General features: G+C 40.8%; 1 protein-coding gene across 1 annotated transcript in view; it reads left to right on the top strand.

The window, feature by feature from the left end:
* Positions 1 to 3,568: 3,568 nt before the first annotated feature.
* CDC16 (cell division cycle 16) overlaps positions 3,569 to 23,464 on the top strand; it is a 146,494-nt gene continuing 126,598 nt past the window's right edge. The window contains exons 1-3 of the mRNA XM_069204699.1: positions 3,569 to 3,752; positions 21,089 to 21,143; positions 22,655 to 22,752. Of these exons, the coding sequence (XP_069060800.1) occupies positions 3,705 to 3,752; positions 21,089 to 21,143; positions 22,655 to 22,752 (201 nt within the window). The 5' untranslated portion in view covers positions 3,569 to 3,704. The remainder of the gene's footprint in view (positions 3,753 to 21,088; positions 21,144 to 22,654; positions 22,753 to 23,464) is intronic.

Here is a 23,464-nt window from a genome sequence, read left to right as displayed (position 1 = left end):
CTCCCCTACAGTTGCCTTAATGTATGTCACCCTTCATGGCACTCCTAAACGCTTCGAAAAACGTAATATTTTCTACCTTTTGTGTATTCGAATCAAATCAGGAAATGACTTTTACTCCCAAGATTCCCTTCACCTGCTTTCTCAACCAATTGCCTCTCACGGACGGCTGCCAATCTGCTCTCAACACTTTTCACTAATCAACCAATAACAGCGCGGCTCAAATGACGTCACACTCACACACACTGCGGCTGACAAAGCCTTTGCGGCTCGTCCTCCTAAACTTTAATTCACACAAACTAATGCAAATTATTGCGAGCACTAACCAAAAAACAATAATCAAAACAAATCTGCTGGTTTACTACAGGAAGGTAACACAATCGCTTCAGAGGCCTTACCAATTTTCACTGATGGCCCTCTCGCTCAGACAACTATTCCTCTTTCTCAGTCTCCCACATTCGCAAGTAAAATTCAACCTGCAAATTTTACTCTCAACTGATCAATGGGTCTGTCCTGGTGCACATAGGACACGCCAAATCTCAGTAGAAAAATTTATCTTACTCATTTAACTTACACACCGACTTGTTGACAACACCCGATCAACCTACTAAACCAGCCAGATTACAACATATAACCAAGTGTCTCCTACACTTGTCAATATACTCCGGAGTCTTAGACCATGCAGGTCTTAGGTCCGTACATCATCAACAAACATGTGGACAATTTTTTAGCACAAAGCACCACATACATATGAAGGTCGACGACTTCCCTACTTTCACACTACAGAGTATGCACACTCCTACTAAACTTCAGCTGGAGTACGCACACTCCCTACTTCCCTCACATGCGTCACAATTCACCTGTGATTTGCATAAGCTGTGCAAGCACAACTTATCACTTTCACACTGTCACTAAAATGCAGAGAACATAACAAACTCTACTTGCAGGATCCAGGATCTGGGAAAGTCATTTCTAGGCTTAAGGGGACATCATCTTTGCTATAATTGGCATTTCAGAAAAAAAAAATTGAATCTCAAAAAATGAATAACTAACCAACCCTAAATTACTACCATAACCACCTAACTAGTTCTCCTAGGAAACTAACCATCAAGCTGCTACCAAAAACTGTTAGCAAGCCTGGTCCTTAGTAAGTAAACTTACAAGGGGACACGTATAGGTCGATGAACCTTTTGATTTGCATGGAGTATCCTTGCTAGGCTAATGGCAGTCACACTAATAATTAATATTCAATTCAATAAACATTAGGCATCAACTTTAATGAATCAGAAACATAACACCCCATGACCCTCCGGTTATGAATAACCACAACTCACTTATACGTTTTAGTAGTTTTTATTCCCTATTAGTTACAATACTAATTCATAAAAATTAATTCAACTTTATTCACTTCCACAATCCGTATTAATTCATTAGAAGGCACCAAAAACATAGTCAGCATCAGCATGTGGGACTTCATGCGGAAACAGATTAAAAGATGAATTTGGAAAACATGTAACTAAGAGAAAAACTATTTAACAGCGCAGTTGGAACCTAGAAGAAAAGGCACTAAGTTAATTCAGTCACATTGTCATATCAACCTATCCTCGGTATGGATCAGCAACAAGTCAGTCTTCGTCCTCAGGTCATCAATCGATCAGCATCACATCTGGCTCTCAAGAGCATGAGCCCAATGACAGAATCTCGAATCTTCTTCTGTGTTGCATCAATTTCGGAATAAGGTCTTCTCTACATCTGCCCCCAACATCTCTCTCATCATAATCATCATAATTTGTCACAGTATTATATGAAAGTCGCCCAGACTATCCTCCAATTCCTAAGTGGTTAATTAATCATCAGTTATGACTCTGTCCAATTGCATATTTACTCCAATCTATACATTTTAATATTGTTCACTTCTCAGATTGTTGATTGGTTCACTTTGCGCTGTCCTCTTCATCTGGATTGTCGGGTATCAAAAATGCTGCATCTTCTTCTCCAGTCAGTGTCTCTATTGTTCGAGTCCTGAGAAAGTACGCTCTGAGCGCTTTACATAGTAGTTGATACATTCTGGTTTCCATCGTCTCCTGTCTGTCGGTTCATGCAGAGGTTTCAGCTAAACAACTTTTTTATTAAACAATGAGCAGTTCATGGTTAGTTTGATTTGTCAGCGTCTTTCATTTTAACGGTAATATTCAGCTTCTGCACGAGGCCTGGCAAAACCAGGCAACGACTTTGGCTAAGTTAAGCTCTACAATATAATGCAAAACACAAGTTATATCTCTCAATATGACATACTACTATGTTATTTCTATACGTTTCTATATTTCATATATGCTATTCAATTTATTAGTACATTCGTGAATCTTGGTGATCGCTCTCTGAGGGCACATTTTCAAATGTGCACATTATTTTTCTACGTTAATATTTTTCTACTTTTTTCATTATTCAAAATACATAAACATTCATTAATGAATTTTAATTAATTAATTTGCTCTAATACCACTCTTCTTTAGCCCACCCGCTTTTAGCCATGCCGAACGGCAACCACGCTGGTGTACAGCATGCCTAAACATATTGGCAACCCAGTAGCTCTTGTGTAGGTAATTAATTCAGTACGTTACATTATTTTTAGTAAACGAGGTTGGCAGGTATAAGCCACTGACGTCTAAGTGCTTCATCTTGCTTGTTTAGGGAACGCATACTGCAAAGTAAAGTAAGACACTTAAATCTTATAAACACATTTTTTCCCGCTTTACGATGATCATATGCCGGAAGTTGATGTACTGCTCTGTTGCCCACCTGAAGCACAGACAGGAAACATAAACTCGGTTATTTTGACAATAAAGGCGGCCATCTTAAAGGTGTCGATCTAGACATCAATTGCAGCATCCACGACATGACATAGCAAAGCGAAAAAGCTATGGGAAAGAAATTATCATTGCAAGTTGTTTGAATGGTTCATAAATACAAGTTGTTACAATAGAAAGAAAATAATTATTTACGCTTCATTTTAAATGTCATCAATTTTATCGACTGTAGTTTGGCTATTCGAAAGTATTAATTAAAATATGTGATATTGTACAGTGTTAACTACAAACTAGTTTGGGTTCATTTCTACTATCCGTAAAACAAAGGCAAGATTCGCACGTTAATATGGCCTCCTTAAGAGTATATTAATGAAGTTAAATAGCACTAGTTGTTGGTCCGTCTTTAGACTGGTTCAGTGCAGCAAGGTCGGAGCGTGTTTGGTGTCACTAGAATGGTTAAATAGACAGCCGCTTAGGTTGAGAACTTTATGATTACATTTAACTTTTTGTTTTCAAAACTCCCTTTAAAATATTAGAGCTTTGATATAAGTATTAAGAACGCTACGGGAATAACATATTTTGTTTTAATAACAAACGGTATGTCTTTATAGAAACATAAACGAGTCGTAGTTTTAAAAACAAGAGACTGTGATCTTTTTTGTACTACAAATTTAAATATAAATGTGCTTCTTCCCTTACTTTGCAGCCAAATGGGTCATCCTTTTAGCAGACGCTCCTTTTCAAGATGGCCGCGATGGGGCCGCTCTTTCCTCCACGGTGTTCTAAGCAAGCCCGTCTGTTCGTTTCCCTTCGCAACCCTATAGCAGGGTCGGGAAACCGGTTTGTTGGAGGTGTCATCTCCTCTCTGTCCTTCCCATACGGACAGTAGAGCAACTCAGCATGGACTTGCAGAGGCTGAGGAGGCGCGTCCGAATGTACATAGACCAGGTGAAGGGAGCACAGCAGAGTTGCATGCAATGGTAGTAAATCTTGCAGTGGTATTACCCACTACTTGTCAGCACAGACTTCTAGCATCATTGCTGTCCTCGATTTTATTATTCACCACTTTGCAATACTAAAGAAATATCAATATCCCAACATTGCATACCATTACCTTACGATGGATGTCGTATTGATATTATGCAAGGGTGGGGTTTGATATGCTACTAGGTATGGCTGGGGATTATTGTTAGTCGTGGGACATGGTAATTGGCAGCCGAGTGAACGCTAGGCTCAACAATTGCTCATTTTGTGATCGCAGCCTACTAAACAACACAGGTGTCTGGTTATGAAAAGACTTCTTTGAGACATTCTGAAAGCTACAGTGAACAAGCATTATTCCCATTGCTTACTACTGGCTTTGTGGTTTGTAACTCACATTCGTTTGCTTTCTATTTGCTGACTTTATTTGCTTTAGGCAGGTCAGCATGTCTTTGTTCCTCCCATGAGGCACAGTCTGTTTACTGTATTCTTCCACAAGTGCTCGCTTTCTTTAAACCAGCATTTACGTTTTGTTCTTGTTACATTTGCTGTGCATTCAAAGACAGAGTTCAAATGTCAGGATCAGTCTTCCAGGGAAGCTTAGTGTTTACTTTTCTTTCTCTGACTTCAGAGTGAGAGGATTTATGTAAAAATCTTGCTCTATACTGGGGTAGGAAATTATTATTATTATTATTATTATTTTTTTTCCGCATACAATGGAATTTAAATGTCTGTTAATGATCTGTGCAAATATTTCCCAGTATAGCAGAATTGGGAAAGTAAAAATTACGTATAATTCTTTGTAATTCTGAAGTCTGATGCAAACAAATATTTGAATGCAAATCACTATACTTCCTCTGGGATCCTTTTAAAAACATTTGGATTTGGTCACGCTGCTAGGAACACTTCATACCAGCCTTTGCACCATGCGGATCAATTTCTGTCCAAAAATAAATTAATGATCTTATCTGGCTTAGTGCATCATGACACTGCAGCACCACGGGGCAGGATTGTTCATATGTTCCGAGGCCTGCAGTTTCCCCTGTGACTGACAGTTTGGGCCCGTAGTATAAGTTCCTTCTCCCTTCCGTATCATTTAGGTAACCTGGGTTTGTTGAGTGGGCAGTGTAGTACAGAGGCAGTAATCTATTTTCCTGCCGATTCCTCCTATCCAATAGGTGGGCAGGTCCCTCACTGTGGACCTAAATTGCCTGCCCTGGCGATACATAATTTACCCCAAGGGGTGAAGCCATCCCCAGCTTAATGTGAACTTGAAACTATTGTGCTGAATTGTTGCTGGTTTAGTCCCAAAGATGCCCTTTGATAATTGATGTGCAATTGTTAACAACTTTGATTTCATACTCATGGAGACTTGGGCACCGTGCAATGTCTTTTTCAATGGGTATTCATGTTATATCTTCATGCCTGTCATTTGCCTTTTGGTCGGGCCAAGTGAGGTCTTGGCCACTTGGTTTAAGGTTAACATTGGATGTAACATTGTGAAGCTGCATTCCAGGGGTGAAAACTTGCAGAGTTTTGATCTGATATGGGGTACAAACTCTGGTCTGGTTTTAGTGAATTTTTATAATAATGATTTTTCAATTAGACGTAATCAGAATTTTGTTTACCTGCTTTTTGTTTTTGTGGATACAGTGGTAAATATGAATTCATGCTTGGGTATACCTTTTAAATCTGATCTTGGCTAGTGATTTTAATGTAAAGTTGGGGGTTGCTTCTATATTGTCATCTTCGGTTTTCTCCCCCTACTCACCTGTTTATAGACCGGAGAGAGAGAGAGATGGATCCTTGTGGTGACTTTTACTTACTTGTTTGGTATTGCATGATATGGATAGTGGTTTTACCAACCCTGTTAGACCTGGCATCCTTGGTGTGGTTTCCCCTGTCTTTTTTGCCCCATCTTCCCATGTTTTGACTGTGTGCTCGACTCTGTTTTTGGTACTCTGGGCACCTTACCACTGCTAACCAGTGATAAAGTGCAAGTGCTCTTTTACAAAATGTGTATGTAATTGGCTTATCCATGATTGGCATATTTGATTTATTAGTAAGTCCCTAGTACAGTCCACTATAGGTGCCCAGGGCCTGTAAATCAAATGCTACTAGTGGGCCTGCAGCACTGGTTGTGCCACCCTCATAAGTAGCTCTGTAATCATGTCTCAGACCTGCCATTGCAGTGTCTGTGTGTGCAGTTTTAACTGTAAATTCGACTTGGCAAGTGTACCCACTTGCCAGGCGTAAACCTTCCCTTTTCTTACATGTCAGACATCCCTAAGGTAGGCCCTAGGTAGCCCCAAGGGCAGGGTGCAGTGTTTGGTTAAGGTAGGACATATAGTAATGTATTTTAAATATCCTTACAGTGAAATATTGCTAAATTCGTTTTTCACTGTTGCAAGGCCTGTCCCTCTCATAGGTTAACATGGGGGCTACCTTTAAATCTGATTAAAGTGTAGATTCCCTTTGAATGCGGATGGACATGTCGAGTTTCGGGTCTCTGAGCTCAAAATTTAAAAATACATCTTTTAATAAAGTTGATTTTAAGATTGTGTGTTTGAAAATGCACCTTTTAGAAAGTGAGTATTTTCTTGCTTAAACCATTTCTGTAACTCTGCCTGTTTGTGGATTCCCTGTCTGGGTCAGTTTGCCAGTTGGGCTGGTTGCACCTCACACTAGACAGTGACACAAAGGGAGCTGGGATGTAGCCTGCATATCCTGATGAGCCATCTGTGCTGGGAGGGAGGGGAGGAGTGGTTATTCAGAAACAACACACAGCATCGCTGCCGGAGGTTGGGAGATCCCAACCCGCTCTGCAGGGTTGTCGGATCATCGTGCGGCTGGATTTCCAACTCAAGTACCGCAGTGTGGAAAAACAATGCAAGGCCTGCCCGGACCCGAGAGTGCTGAACGGATCGATGCATCGGTCTCCTGCGGACAGAAGGAACAATGCGCCCCCACCCGGTGAAAGGAGAAACGACGCACGGTCACGCTCGTGAGTGGAATCAACATATCACAAGCCCTTTTTGACGTGCACTCGCCCGTGCGGGTTATTTTTGACGCGCCCAAGGTACTTTTTCACGCTGACAGCGTTAGTGTGTGTTTAAAACTACTTAAAGACTCTTTTTGATTTTTAATTGATACCTAAACTTGTGTATTGTGGATTTTTGTCGTTTTGGTCTTGTTTTGTTTAGATAAAGATTTCCTATTTTTCTAAACTGGTGTTGTAATTTTGTAGTGTTTTCATTAAGTTACTGTGTGTGTTGGTACAAATACTTTACACCTAGCACTCTGAAGTTAAGCCTACTGCTCTGCCAAGCTACCAAGGGGGTAAGCAGGGGTTAGCTAAGGGTGATTCTCTTTTACCCAGACTAGAGTGAGGGTCCTTGCTTGAACAGGAGATAACCTGACTGTCAACCAAAGACCCAATTTCTAACAACTTGTGTATGTTAGATTTTTTTTGTTTTTATCTTGTTTGATTTAGATACATATTACCTATTTTTCTAAACTGGTGTGGTGTCCATTTTGTAGTGTTTTCACTGTATTACTTTGTGTGTGTTGGTACAAACACTTTACACATTGATTCTGAGATAAGCCTAACTGCTTGTGCCAAGCTACCAAGGGGGTTAGTAGGGGTTATCTAAGTGTGTATCTCCATTCCCCTGATTAGAGTGAGGGTCCCTGCTTGGACAGAGTGCAAACTGACTGCCAACTAGAGACCCCATTTCTAACAACCCTCCCTTATCAAGCCAAGTTCCAACATATACTGGTAGGGATTCCGGTTCCACAATTGACTGTGGCCCTCATTACGACCCTGGCAGTCGGCGGTAATTTGATGAAAGGTACTGCCAACAGGCTGGTGGTACCTTTTCCCAAATTATGACATTGGCAGTTTGGCTCCAGCCAAACCGCCAATACACCACTCCGTCCACCAGGGTGGTAACGCCCGCTGGGCTGGAGACTTCGGTCTCCAGCCAGGCGGCCGTCACAATCGCACCTTCGGGATTATGACCCCGCCTACTACCATGGTTTTCATGGCAAGCATACTGCCACGAAAACCATGTTGGTAGGCACTATCAGTGCAAGGGAATCCCTTCCCTGGCACTGATAGGGGTCTCTCCTGCCCCCCTCCACCTCCCCAGAGTCCTCCCACACCCTCCCTCTCCTGCCGCCCTGCACATTTTCACATGCGCACACACATACACACACACACCCATACCCACACCCACCCACGCATGCACACATACATACCCACACACCGCAACACACACCAACATACTCTGCCGCACACATGCATTCACAACACACAACATACACTCACATTCAAGCATTCACGCACTCATTCAACGCGACTCACACCTGCATGCACGCAGTCATAAACAGACACCCCCCCCACACACACAACACATGCACACAACACCCCTCACCCCCCTCTCCTGTTGGAGCACCCGACTTACGTGCATGCAGGGGGTCCTCCGGCTGGAGAAAGGACGCAGCGCTGCTGTCAACAGGAGCATCCGGCAGCTAAACACCACCAGGCCGTATCATTGCTCAATGTACCGTAGGCAGTGTTTTGCTGGTGTGGCACTGCTGCTGACATCAGCGCCACCTTACTGCCGTCCGCCGCCATGACTGTCAGTGGTATTCCGGCAGCCTTCTGGTGAAATTCTGTCGAGGGTCATAAGGCGGGTGGGTGGCTGGTTGCCACGGCGACGATATGTTGGCGGCAGTTATTGCCAGTGTGTTAATGAGGCCTATATCTCCAGAAATGTGCAATCTTTTGTTTCCATGAGCATGTCATGCCAATGTATATAGCAGTCATAACCCTATCACGCTTTCAATAAATATTCTTGTTGTAGGGATGCAGGTAAAAATTCTTGATAAGCTGCCAACCCCACAAAGGATGCAGGGCGTAAATTAGTTTGGCATTCTATCAATATGACAAAGATTTTGAGAAAAATTATTGATGGTTGTGGGGGGCCAATCTGTTTAGCAGAGGATGTAGATCCTAATGGAAAGTTAATTATCTTGGAAATGGGAAGTCCTGGTGAATGCCTGTCAAGCCAAGATCTGCAGGCCTTCTGGAAAGTTGTAGGAGCCGGCCTCTCCTCAGATTCCGTTCCCAATAAAGTCACCACTCACATAGGACCTGGGGAATGGTATTCTATTTGGGTGGAATTTTACCATTCCAGTGACTCCACTCGAGAAGGAAGTCTTGACTATTGTGTGTTGCCTTTGAATATCTAATTTTCCTTTGAGAAGGTATTCAACACCATTATTAATTGCCCTCCCAAGTAAGCACCTGGCCTGAGAGGATTCCTATGTATAGTAACACAGAATACCCTGGGTGGCGGGCCCCTGCTTACTAGTGTCATTTAATTCTGCCTGTAAGGTAGGGATCCCAGCCACTTGACACTCCTCCCTTATCGTCCCAGTTTTCAGAAAGGGGAATGCGCAAGACCCAAAGTGCTGTCATCCAATTTCTCTTTTGGACTTTGCTGCCAAAATTATTGACAGAATAATATTGGATAGGCTGCTACTCTGGTCTGTGGAAAAGAATATTCTTTCACAGGTCCTTTATGGCCTAGAAAAGGTCTTGGAAATATAGAACAGGGTCTAATCTTGCATCACTTGGTATTCAAGTGTAAGTTTGCTAAATCCAGTCCTATCCATTTAACATTCATGGATCTTTCCTCCCCATGTGATTGTGTCAATAGATCCAAGCTCTGGGACATTTTAAGTTCCAGGGTTTTGAGGAAGTCTGTTACTTTTTTGTGGTTCCCCAGCACACAGACATGTTTTCCTCCACACGGTAAGGGGATGGAGGTGAGTGTTCTGCCACTTGTTCGGTTAAATGTGGGGTTCGCCAGGGTTGTGTGATGGCAACAAATTTGTTCTTTTTTTAAAATATAAATTGTCTGGAAACTACTTTACTGAATTCTGGGGCTGACGTCCTGCTGGTTAATACATGTCTGTCCCTGCTCCTTTATATGTAGGCAACACAGTGCTGCTATCCAGGACTGCTAATAGCTTAAAGGTATTGATCTCTTCTTTTGTGCTGTTTATGTATATAGGGATGTGAGTAGCGTCCAATAGGAAGAAAATAGGGTGAGTCACTGTCTTTTTGGGGTCCCTTTATCAACATTTTATTTTGTTATTCACCAGGAGTTTGGTTTAGAGTATATTGACGACCTGATTGATCTTGTTATCTTGATGTTGTGGTGTTCAATGTGGTAACAGAAGGAAGCTGATATGAATAGGGAAATTATTTAGGACTGCCTTTCCTGCGACCATGGGAATAGCATACACTGGCTTAAATACATCATGGAGACAACTCTGGCTTTAGGTGGTCCGTCTATCTATGAGAAACCCTCAGATATTTGTTAAAAGGACAGAGGGTGGATTAGGGAGTGTTTTCTCTCCAGTAGAAGGAACTAGAGAGAGCGAGAGAGAGCAGAGAATTATTGAAGCCCACTGTTGCGGATTATTGTCTCATACAAGCCATGCTGGTTGGGACACTGTATCTGAATTTGGTACGGGGAACCTGGGAACGTATGTCGTTTTCCTGGTTCAGGTTGGCTCAATCAGGTGGCTACTTTATTTTCCCCAAAGCCAGTTTTATCCTTTTGGTATTTGCACATGCCCTTGCTATGAGATGTCACCTCAGACTTTGTTACATTTTGTCTTCCCATCACCAAACGTTATTTATTACCTGTATTTAGGAAATTCAGATTTAATAAGTTACATTGTTCTGATGTTTAGCAGAAGGCTCCTTTTTGAAAAATGCACTTTGTCTGCACAATTTTGTGATGTTTTAATACTCACGTTTAGCCTTGATAGCCATTTTAATTTTTATCACTAATCCCTTTGAATGTGTATTTTTATTTTCTTCTCGAATGTTTTTAACTATTATGTACACCTCGTCTCTTTTATGATCTGCTTTGCAAGTGATAAAATAAAGATTGATTCATTGGAATACACTAGATAATGCCATTTCCATTCATTATCGTTTGTGTTTTATACTTTTATCACTAAAACGGGATGCACAACTGTAATGGTCTTTTAAATTGAAAATATGTTGTCTATAATGGTGTGCTACCACTCCATGTACTCCACTTTACAACACTACTGGCTGTTCCACTCTGGCACTCCACTCTTTGCCACTTGACTCTGCCATTTCACTCTTTGACGCTCCCCTCTACGACACTCTAGTCCACTTTACTCCACTTTATAGCACTCTGCTCTACGCCCCTTTAGTCTGCTCTGTGCCACTCCATGACGCTCCACTCTTCACCACTCCACTCTATCCCACTAACTTTCAACTACGCTGGCTGGTGTACAACATGGCTAAAACACAATGGCAAAGCCAATATGAATGGGCAAGACATGTTGGCTTTGGCAGCGCTTGTTTGTAGTGGTATGCTTGCTAAAGAGAGAGATTTGTATTTGCATACTCAATGACTCGCCCTCATATGAAGGGTGTCAGTCTCTTCTCAATTATATTCACCTTCGTAAAAAACAGCAGGCTTCCACCTATATACCTGTCAACTTTTAAAGACCAAAATGAGGGTATTAGCTGTGTAATGTGCTAAAACCATGAGCATGTCACAGATGTTTGGGAGACAGACAAGATGTAAGGTCTAAGCAAAGTTGTCCACTTTAAAGTAGACTCTGTTAGCAGCACTATTTATAACTGATATGGCTTAAAAGCGCCTCTTGAAAGGGGAATTTGGAGTCTGTAAACATAGATGAAAATTATTAATTTTACAGCACACAGTGCCTGAAACATTGGTTAGAATTGGCTCTGCCTTAAAGACACTCTGAGCACGACAAATGGCCTTATCCAAAGAATATTTTGAAATTGTACTTTTAAGAAAGCTAATAAACACATTTTAAATGTACTTTACATTATTTTTGTGTTTTTCCAACTTTAGGGCTTTAAACAGTGCCCAAAATATGCACACGTTTCTCTATCTGCAAAGCAGAAATGCCATGAATTAATTATTATCTGCTGGTTGTGGCTGGTCTGTTTTTCCCTTAGATAACAATATGCAACATTTAAATGGCAAAGAATGGAGTCTTTTGGCAGAATTGAATGTTTTCATTGCCTATTACGTGAAGCTTCTTTCAACAGACAAGTGCAGGAAGAACGAAGTGCAAAAACATGAATGTATGCAATGTATTTTTAAGTGTAAAGATGACACGAATAATGAATGCTTTCGCAGAATGTCATAATGTTTGTATTTTAACGATACATGTGTTCAGACGGAAAGCAGAACATATTTTGTTTGGTGTAACATCTTGTTTCCTAAATCCATGTTTATAGAATGTTTAAAAAAAAGTCACAATTTTGTTCTGTAATAATGCACATTGTGCAAAATAATATAAGTGGCTTTGGGTTATTGTCAGTTTCAGAGAGGAGTTTTTTTTTTTAAATCTGACATTCTCAGCTGGCTTGCATTGCACTCTGCTCACTATATATTTAGCTCTTTTCAAATCATTTTGCACATTTGCTTTATTTACTTTTATGAGCTCTCTTTATTGCAGGCTCACTTTAACGAAGTGGGCACAGAAGCACTATTGGCTTATTTTAATGTATTATCAGACTTGCTCGATGTGTGCGATATATAGGCTGTTTCTGAACACACATTTTTGTGCTCAGTATTTTGTTATTTATTCTGAATGACTCGGGTATTTGATTATGTCTTTTTAATCTAGTTTGTCTATTGTTTCCTTAGACTTTTTATGTGCATGAGATTACAACAGAATTTTTGTTGCATACAATTTATTTTTTTTATCTCCACCTCCTTACTGCGAATCAACCCTTTCTGGTGGAAGGAAAGTTTTGACACATTGTCCAGAACTTGATTTGACTATGACTTAAGGACACCTCTACAGAGTAAAACTTTGAACTTTTTCTTCACCATGGTAAAAGTTGGGTAATTGCTTGGTAAATTTTAATTTAAAACATATTGGGTCTACAAGCGTTTATGGTGCTTTCCCATATATGTATTTGCTTATTCGTGTAAGTGAAGGGCTGCTGATACTAGTTGAGCCTGCATCATTTAAATACATGAAAAGTAACAGGAAAGTATGCTTTATCACATATAGTGGCTTTTTGTATAGAGGTTTGCTGCAGGGTTTCAGCCGTGCGTAGGATGGTCATGCTCTCAGGATTGTTGGTTAGGTAGTTGATGGATTTTTACATCTGTGTTAAGTTGGTTTTTGGTTGCAGACTTCTCCGTAGAATAAGAAGAGGACAAGAGGATTGTTGATCCTGCATTTAATGTAGAGGCAACAACCCACGACTGGCTGTTTGAACATAGCTATTGAGAATGTCTCCAATAGTCATGATGAGAAGACTTCTAGAACTAGCATACTTCTTAAAAGGCACTCCAGCAGAATTACACAGAATAGAAAGCGTACAATGTACGCATTAAGCAAATACAAGCGTTAACGCTTATAAAATGTATAGAAATGTACCCATGTGATACTAACACCAATTTATTAAGGAGTTAAATCTGTTTTATGAAGCTCTACTTTTAGAAGACGTTACTGTAATGGTCATCTTCAACAGTGACAACAAAACTCGAGAAACCTGACTATGATACTATGCAGCAGCTCTCGTTCCCTAACCTCCATGCCTCAATTATTCACATATGTTTATAGCTGTGACCAGTGTCCAGTCAAATGCTTCAAGGGGCGAAGCTCACCACCAGACAAAGAATTGAAATTGAATTAACTGTCCTGCTTAACTTCTGTACCAAGTAGAGAGGGAAGAGTGTATGAAGGCTCTACTGGAATCAAGTATTGTGACCTCACTGCCTCTCTCCCAATTCACTATATCTCCCCTCATGTTCTCCCCCATGCATGTACGTTTCATCCTGAAGAGCTGTTGCACACTCCCTGCTTCAGTTTACTCTTTGACCTCAGCTATTCTTTTATTCCTTCTAAGCTGCTATCTCTTTGCTTTATCCCAGCTCTTTATTTTCTTGCTTCTGCCCTAACAGTGCAGTCATTAGTCTCTCCTCCTTTGCCCAGTCTTCTTTAATTCACAATACATCCTCTTTCTGGCTTATTTCTCACAGGTGCCTTCTCCCTCCTTCATTCTGTTTCCACTGTTATTCCGTCCAATGAGTTCCTCACGTCACCTATTTTTAGGTCGAGCACGCAAGGGCTTTAACCTGTTGTAAATACTGTGGACTTTCAACCACGCCCATCACTTTAATTTGTTCCTGGGCTTGCCTTTCAAAAATCACTTGATGTCATTGGTAAATGCTCTACGTTTGCCCCGTCTTGAGGCTGTTTTTGTCACTCCTTGTAGACTGCCCTGTTACATGGATTATTGCACGATTGTCGATATACTTCAGTGTGGACAAACTATACTTTATTTTTTTTGTCTCATCCCTTCGTGCTGCATGGAGGCCATGGCGCTTACAGCACGAGTAGGCACAACAGTGTGAACTCGATCGGCGGTATTAGAGCGCTGGTCACATTGTTCAGTTACCTAACAAGAGTAATTTCTTGTAGCTCTCCCCTTAAAACACTTGCAATTTGTAAATGCTTTACGTAAAACAGAAATTCTCAAAGCGAAAGTGTCTCTCCTGACACAGCAGGAGAGCCAATACTGCAATATTCGCTACACTCTGGAAACTCGCCCCATAATACTTTGCAGGGCATTATTTTTATAAAAAATGTTTGCTCAAAACTCAGCCTGTGGTGGTCCTAGGACAATGGGACCACCACCAAACCGTTCAGCACGACACCCACTTTCTGTCTGTCATCTCTGGGTCCACACAATAGGTTAGTGGGGACCTCAAAATAATAACCCCTCCTACTAGTCAGTGTCTTTTTGAGCACTCTCATGGCTGGAACGTTTTGTTTTACAGCAGGGCATTGCTTTTACAAAACATGTGGTGGTCCTAGGACAATGGGACCCCCTTCAAAACGCTCTTTCTGTCTACTTCATCTCTGGGTCCTCTTACTAGGTTAAGGGGGACCCCAAAATAATAACCCCTCCCACTGTTCAGCGTCTTATAAGCTTTCTCGTGGCTATAGCTTTAGTTTTACAGCTGGGAAAAGTTTTATTTTAAAGGTCTTGTTTGTAATATTATTGCAGTATTCCTGCTAGCCCTACAAACTCCCACTAGGGGATAAGTATATAGGTACCCTGCATTACTTTCTCCTGTTTTTTCATGAAGTTATCTCCTCTGGGGGATACCAATATGGTTGCATGACCATGTTTGTTTTTGACAAATTATATTTTTGCTATGGGGCCCTCTTGGGGCTGTTTTGAGCAGTACAGTGTAATGCCAAAAGTTTACTTCTGATAAAGGTTTACATGATAATTGTTTATGTTTTGATAATATCTCCTTATTACAATTATGACCATGATTCAGGCCAACTTAACATCCATTTTACACTATGACTGTTTGAACATTATTGATATGACCCGTATAGTTTATTTCTCCTCTGTGGCTGCCCTGTGTCTCTTTTGGGGGAATTGTGTTAGCCAGCCACCAACTCTGATGGTGGAGTGGTGAAAGCGGTATTCTATTGGAAATAGCATGGCACATTTAAATTAGGAATCTAAATGGCAACATTTTATTTTTTTGCTGCAACTAGAGGAAGAAGGTATATGGAAGTGCTTTCCTTATATGCGGGGTCACTGGAATAATGTGGCAGTAAAAGACGAAATTATGAGGCAGGGTTGCCACAAAGTATGTGGCAAGAAAAGTACAGCTGTGAATTTACAATGCCAAAAGCTGTAACTCATGCAAATGCGAGACTTATTGCATTGTAAATGCTTGCTTTCTTTCACTTGCTTTAGCATGCCTCACCATCCTTCACGTCAAGTCTCCTTTACCTTTATTTACCACTAGTGATAGCTAACCTCACTCTAAACCTGTCTTAAGTTGGTACACCACGAGGGCACCCATTTCCACCCCTTCCTTTCTATTTGTATCAATAGTTTAGGTAACCCTTCACAAATACGTTATGATTTAGTTTAATGGCATGACGGAGAGGACTCCTCAGGGGAATCGTTTTCGATCAAATCTCATCCCTTTCTCTCAGTTATATTAGTCTCACGCAGGCAAAGACAAACAGACGCAGAGTATAGTTCAATAAGGTTTATTGAAGTAACTGCATCTTAGATAAAATGGCAAGTATTGCAATAATTAAAATGATAAAACACACTAGAAGCAAAATTGTGACCAGGAGAGTGAAACACGAAATCAGTCCCTCCATACTGTCACTAGGAATAATATATTTGTTTCCTACCTAAGCTATTTTAGAGCACAGCGTGATAAGACCTAATTCGCCCTTCAGGTTTCCCCCCCCCTGGGAAGACATCATCCCCCCCAGACCTGAGCAAGGAAGCCTGTTGTCTAAAAAGACCATGTCCCCATATAGGCCAGGGATTCAGCAGTCCAGCAAGCAGCTGTTGCGAAGACCCTCAGCGGTCAGCATGCAGTTGTGGTCATCTGCCTGGAATCTCCCTCTAACGTGTATGGGACAGAGAAGTGTTTTTATAATAAAACAGTTGATGTTCTAAGAAAAGGTCTCCATGTAAGGATATGTATATTTCTGTGAATGTCAGAGACACAGTGTACCACTTTTGCCGGAAACCCTATCTGACTGCAGCCTTGAGGAAAGCACAAAGTGAAATGGATGCTATGCTAAGAGAGTAATGCTTTCCTAAGTGAAAGACCAACCAGATAGAGAAAATAAAACACAGCAAATGTGGCGAATGCTAGAAAAACAAAGCAGTGCTGACTAAAATGTAACTGGGCTAAAGTGCCCAACGGCAGGCCTAGTTTGCTAAAATAATGTGTCTAGAACATGGCTAGAATAGCTATGCAACACCAGCTCATTCACTTTGAGCAAGGTGGTCTATAATTGTGGGTTTAAAGGTCATTTTTAGTGTGTAAGTACCTCCAAACATGGCCGAAACCGCAAATTTGTATGAGTGGACTACTGTGCTCAGTGGATTTTATAGGTTCACCCTCTTCACAAACTTGCCTTAGCCTCCTAAAATTATCCCCCCTTTAGTAGGATCACCCTTTTAAATATCAGACTTCACCCTCTTTGGTAAACGAACAGGCTGAGAGGGATGCATTTGCTCCTTGTCTTCTATCGAAAACTACTACACCCATTTATCCAACTCCTTGATGCAGAGCAATATCCTAAAATGTTAAAGGACAACATTCACAGCAAAGAACTTCCCGAGACAGCACAGCACCTTCCATCGGCTATTGTGCCAGTAAAATGGGCACACAATAATATGCATGAATACTTTGTTCTCAACTGTGTACAAACTTCAAACTACAGAATACAGGGATTTAATGTAACTCCTGCTATAGTGGAACTGGAACATGCTGTTTTTGCTCTTCTCAGAATTCAGCAGGTGTCTCTTGATCCCCACCTCCTTCGTTCTGGATTGTGTGTTCCTGGAATAGGGGTTAAGACTAGCATGTCAAGGCACACATTAAGGAGTGACACTACTAAATCTTCCCCTTGCATAAATAACAACTCTGAATGTTCAGCTCATTGTCATGATAATTCTTGTAGGCGAGGACGGCGTGGTTCAGGATTGGACTACAGTGGGAGTGGGGAGACTTGATTGTAAGAAGGTTGAGAGGTGAAACTAACAGATGGAAAATTACGTATTGAATCCCCTTTCAGTAAGAGGTCTGCTGTGCCTCTTCAGCCAGTGAGAATTCACAAAGGTCCACATTAGGCAAGCAAAAGTTGGGTCAACTATTGCATACTGTCCTGTGGGAGTGGGGCTAAAGAAGTCAATTGTTGCTTCCTTCCATTGACTGTGTGGTAAAGGAGACATTTGTGGGTGGTTCAAGACTACTGTTTTCACTTGTACTCTGATAATTACCAAGCATTTTCTCAACCATCTCATCCAGGGCAAGAAACTGTACCTTCCACTGCAGTAGTCTCTTTTTGGCTACCACACATCAGTGGCCTCCCTCGTTTTTGTGGAGCCTTAGGAATAACCACTCTAGTGCCTCTGAGGAACTGATCCTTATGATGATCCAGTTAACTTTGAAAATGGCAAAATGTCTTAATTTAGATTTTTGAGACTGTAGTGTTGAAACACCCTATTCTTTCTATCCATTCTACATTGCTAGGCTTTAAATAATTCTGACATAGATTTAAAAGTAGCCTTCTGTTGGCTTATGGAATTGTTCAACTTTGTGCTTCTGAATCCAAGTTCTGTACGGTCAGGATGGTGTTTAGACTGATGGAACTGGCATCCACAACAGTGTCTCTTTCTGAGACAGTCCAAAAAAGGCCATTTTGTTGCCTTCTGCAGTGAATGTCTTAATGCCGTCAAAAGCTGGCTGATAGTTTTAAGACCAGCCGTATGATTGTTTTCTTGGTAAGGTCTTTCAGTGAGATGCTGATGGGTGGAAAATATTGGCTATACTTGGTACAGACACTATTCATGCCAGAAATATGCCAATCAAGTACACATTTTAAAGCTTGTGCCACAGTGAGGTCCTCTACATGCTTATGCTTTCTTGGGGAAATTAGTTCTTAAAAGTTCAAAGCCAGCTGGCAAAAGTCAAACCTTTCTGTGTTGAGAGTAAAGTTAACATCAGAAAGAGCACCTCTGACTTTCACAAAAGCATTGTCTTGCTGGGCTTCACGAAGGACTTTAGGGGTTATCACTTTACTTTAGGCATTTGTGGACATCACAGTGTCTATTTGAGGATGCTGAAATATAAGAGAAGAAAATGACTTGACTACAAAAGAGTTAAGAGTTTTTCTGGAGACTTGGGAAGAACCTTGATCTGCCACTTGTCCAAGTCACTGTACACTGGAGAGATGTGCAAGGTCCGTATTCCCCAACCAGATGATCAGATCACCATGCAGTCCTCCCAACTAGCATGCACAGTAACGTCCCTCAGGGGGATGACCTCCTAGGGTATACAGTTAAAGGGTGGAGAGGTTAAGGTTGTCTTCAATAAAATAATATCTGTTTGATCCTTTTAGCGACTACAGCCTGCAGCCCTGTCCCTTGTACCTTCCACACATATCCTTCCCTAACCCTCTTTCTCTCCTTCAGTTCACCTAATTCTAATTATATTTCTTCCACATCAGCAATGCCCCACTAACAACAGTACTAGTCTCTGGTGTGCCTGAATACCAACTATGTTGCTAATACAGGTTTGCTTATGGATAGACTCCAAAGAGCATTTACCCTGACTGCTTGTATCAAGCCTTAATGTGGTTTGTCCCTGAATGGAGCTACTATTGTATTCGACGGACTTTCAGACTGTACCCATTACAAGCCTTAGGTTGCTCCTCAGTTGGTGGGCATTAATCCTGTAAAGCATTTATACAAGCTGCTTTTATCCAATGCATTCTCTAGAATGCACCTCCGATGTTCCTGAAAGGACCCTATAAGGTATTTATCCTATTTGCTTTGACTATTGCACTGAGTAAATCACAAAGATGAAGGATGTAGTATGTGTAACTGTCTCTGACACTTGCATTCGTTAGCGCTGCATTTTAGTCCATTGCTTTTAATCAACTGTGCCTTTTCAGACAGGGATCATCCTCTTGCACATTTGACTTGCTCCTGCTCTAATAGGTACAGTCCAGCCTGAACTGCCAGGCCTGCTCTAAACACAAGCAATGTAGTGGGAGAAATTTGGTGGCAGAATAAGGAGAAGGGCATTTAATTGAAGCAAGAAAAGAATAGCTATGGTATGGTGAGGGTTGGGTGGGCATTAAGGAAGGGGGTAGGAGTGGGAAGCTGATGGGGGAGGGGTCTAAAAAGAAAGCTATGTATATAAGGCAGGATATGTGGAGTTTATGGAGGATGATTATGGTGAGGCGAAAGTAGAAGTTTACATGGGAATGAAGGAGTGGGGCTAGGAGGGAAAGTGTAGTGGCAACAGCAGAGTGTGAATGTGTAAGGTAGAGTCAGGTGAGGCAAGGGTAGGGAAGAAAATTAAGTTGGGGAGGCGAGAGCTTGGCAGCAGGGCATCTTTGAGGGAGGCTTGTGGTGTGCGAGTCCAAGGGTGTATTTAAAGAGAGGGTAATTGCTTGCAAGGTGGCCTTTAGAAAAAAGGGGGAGAGGATCTTTGGGGGTAGAAAGGAGTGGGCTGAAGTATGGGGCTGAGGACCAAGTGGAGGGGGTGTAGTTTGTGAGCTGAAGCATAGGCAAAGAGGAGGAAGTGGTTGAAGATATATATTCTCTGAAGAAATAAAAAAACAAAGGTTTCAGGGACATTACAGTTAGGTTGCTTTTTTACCCATACAAAAATATAGAAATTCAGCAGTTAGAGCTATGCTTCTGTTAAGAAACTATAACTCGTGGCCTAAAGTTACTCAATGGCATGAGTTATCTGAAGAAACTACAAGTATAACTAAAACTGCTGAATTTCTATGGTTTTGTATGGGTAAAATGTCAACCTAATTATAACGCCCCTGGTACCCTTTTTCTTTTTTCTTTAAAGCACAAAATAATATATAATTACCGTACATTAATACAACCACTGCCTTGCTCGGCCTTTGGCTGTGTGCAACAGGTTTTGGTGTGTGTGGATGTATTTTGTTTTTCTTCATTAGATATTGGATCCATGGATTTACACGAGGGAGGCGCGGGGTTGCGCTGAGCACCGCAGAGGATCCATGGATCGACCAAAAAAAACCTTTGGGCAATTTGTTTTAATCCTGTACTGATGTGGGATGTTTGCATGATGATAATACTCTGTATAGAATGAAAGGCCTTTACATGTTTGTTTGCTGTTCTGTTGAGGAAGAGATGCTAGGTAAAGTTGTGCTCTACTTGGTATGCGTGGGTTTCTGAGTAGCAGCATGCCCCTCCCTTTTGTAAGGACTGCCTTACTAAAGACTCATAATGATGTGTGAATTTGGTTGGAAATTATGAACAGGTGTGTTCCGCCGTTATTTGTATTCTATGATGGACGTGATGAATAAATAACTAAGTAGTAAATGCATTTTGAATATGGGTAGAAGGTCCTTTAGATGTCTTTAATGACTTTCATTTGCTGTTACTGAGCTTGACTGGGTATGATTATTGATTGGTGAATGTTGATTGTCATATGTGTAATAGAAGTGGATGAGAGGAGATACAGGAACATCGTTCTGCATAAGCTTGGGGAGGTGGACAGATGGGTCGCAGGGCCAAACAGTGGGTTATGATTTTAAATCCATTAAAGGGTTAGGACATCATGTTGGTGACACTAGTACAAGAACCTGAATATTACCTTTGTATTAATTAAACTCTTTGTTTTCATTATCAGCAACAGTATCAGAGTGCCTTATTCTGGGCGGACAAAGTTGCATCACTATCGCACGGTAAGCAAGGTTTTCCGTTGTGGTATTTAATTTGTACCATATGTTTTATTTTTAAAAAATCATTTTAGGTTCTTTTGTAGAATATGTGTAAATCCTTGCCTCTATTTGTATTTGTGCCAGTGCTTCTTATTCTCCCATTCTGCTGTCTCAGTTTGTTAAATATAATTAAGTTAACAGTTTGCTCTAAGTGTAATCACTGTCACCATTTCTATCTAGTTTTGGCCACTTTTGTATTGAAAACCGTCTCTAAGAGTTCAAGAATATAGTTTTGTTGTTAACTACGTAAAATCTTTACAGTAACTACACAAAACCAGTCCATAAAAATAAATACATAAAACTATGACAGTCCATAAAAAAAATGGTATTGTACAAAATAGGCTTCGGTGGAACCTTCACACACAAAAAACGGTTAGTTCCCAGACTATGGGGACTACCAGGCAGTACTAAATATTCCTAAATCATTGTTGTACCATTATAAAAAAAAAAAAACACTTCATAGCATAGTCCATTTGTTGTACCAGACAGCTAGTTATCCTTGGGGTCTCCTCATTGAGGGTAAACTATGTCACCTCATAACATTATCAAGCTCCTTTTTCTTTGAAAACTTAGCACAGTCTTTTTCAGTGAGCTGACAGCAATTGGGATGCACATGAATTATCTTTCCTATTTTTTTTGTCTTTCTTACACAAGTAGCATTGATAAGTGCACTTTCTCCTTTGCCCCCTGAAGTTCTTGAATTCATACAAACCCAGCAATAAAAAACTGAACATATTTACAAAAACGTTTTCCTAGTTGACTGAGCCAAGGAAGGGTCCCAATACATAACCTTCAATAATGAGTTGAGGTTCATTTTTGCTCTAATGCAGACAACTGTCTAAATGTTGAGAATGCTGAACTACTGAGGGGGTTGGGCGGACGACTGTGTAACAATGTCTGTAACTCCTTTTTGTTATTATCGTCATATGCAACATATTTAAAGATTTAAAAAAATCCAGAGTTTGCAACAGTTAATGGTTTGAGAGCAAATTTAATAGAGCCTGGGGATTAGAAAGGCCTCACAGAGTAGCAAGGCTCAAAGCCGTGAGAGCATCCAAGGTCTGCTGCAGAAGGATAACAAAAAAAAATAGATTCCTTTTCTAACTCTTTTCAAATTTCATTCCTGGGGAACACAATTTGGCAGATCACTAAACAACACATGCGAATATGGAGTGCTCCTTCTCGCAGTATGATTGCTGTGATTATTTTACCTAATTCAACTCAAGTCTGAATTGGCTAGGGCAACTAGGCTACAGAAGGCTGAAAATTGAGTGGCATGTTACACACTGAGCTACTTTTATTCACTGGGACAGATTCCCTGGATAAGCAATAAGGCCATATTCTTGTGAATGCATTACATTCACAAAAATAATTGAAGGCTCCAGATTGGCAGTAGGAGTTCCGGTTTTAGATTGTATTTTGTTTGAGAACAAAAATGTAATTTAGATACTAAACAATGTTTTTAATTTCTTCAGAGGATCCCCGAGATGTGTATTGGCTGGCCCAGTGCCTCTACCTGACAGCTCAGTATCATAGAGCAGCACATGCCATCCGGTCCCGAAAACTAGATAAAGTAAGTGGCTCCCCCCACATTTTGTACCTGCATCACATAAGAATTTTCTCAATCTCTTTCCCTTTTTCTCCCTCGATCTCTCTTTCCTCTCTTTCCCTCTATTCCTATTCTCTCTCTCTCTCTCTCTCTCTTATGGGCTTTCGGCTTATATTCTCCATGGTCAGCTTCAACAAGAGAGGTTTTTGATGTCTAGGCAGAAACGTCGGAAAGGCTGGATTAAACTTTCAGTATCACAGCAAATTTCAACCTGACACACATAGAAAATAATATTTTCTAAGCAAAAAGAGATAACCGTTGCCTAGGGGTACCTGGTATGGAGCAAGAGGCTTACTCCTAAATATTAGCCTATATTTGCACACCATAGAAAAGTGTTTGTTACATATATAGTAGGAGTCCAAACAATGATTGCTGAATTTGTAGTTGATAAATTACTTTACATTGTGCAATACCTTCCCTTTTTAATTTCTCATATACATCTTCAATGTAACAAGTTTCTCCTTCTCCTAAGACTGTTCTTTTCTTCTTCTGCCATCACGTTTTTCATCTCATGGCCTAATGCCTAAGCACTTCTTTAGGGCTGAAAGAAATGCATAGTTTTTTTTTTTTTTTTTCTTTTTAAACAAGCTTTACATTGTTTTCCTTTTCCATATAACACTTTACATCCCCAGTGGCGGAGACAAAATCTCAAAGCAGCTGAACTAAAACATTACAA

This window comes from Pleurodeles waltl, chromosome 8, assembly GCF_031143425.1.
Source record: "Pleurodeles waltl isolate 20211129_DDA chromosome 8, aPleWal1.hap1.20221129, whole genome shotgun sequence".
Lineage (NCBI taxonomy): Eukaryota > Metazoa > Chordata > Amphibia > Caudata > Salamandridae > Pleurodeles > Pleurodeles waltl.
Note: the sequence above shows the minus strand (reverse complement) of the source record. Positions and strands in the feature narration are given on the sequence as shown.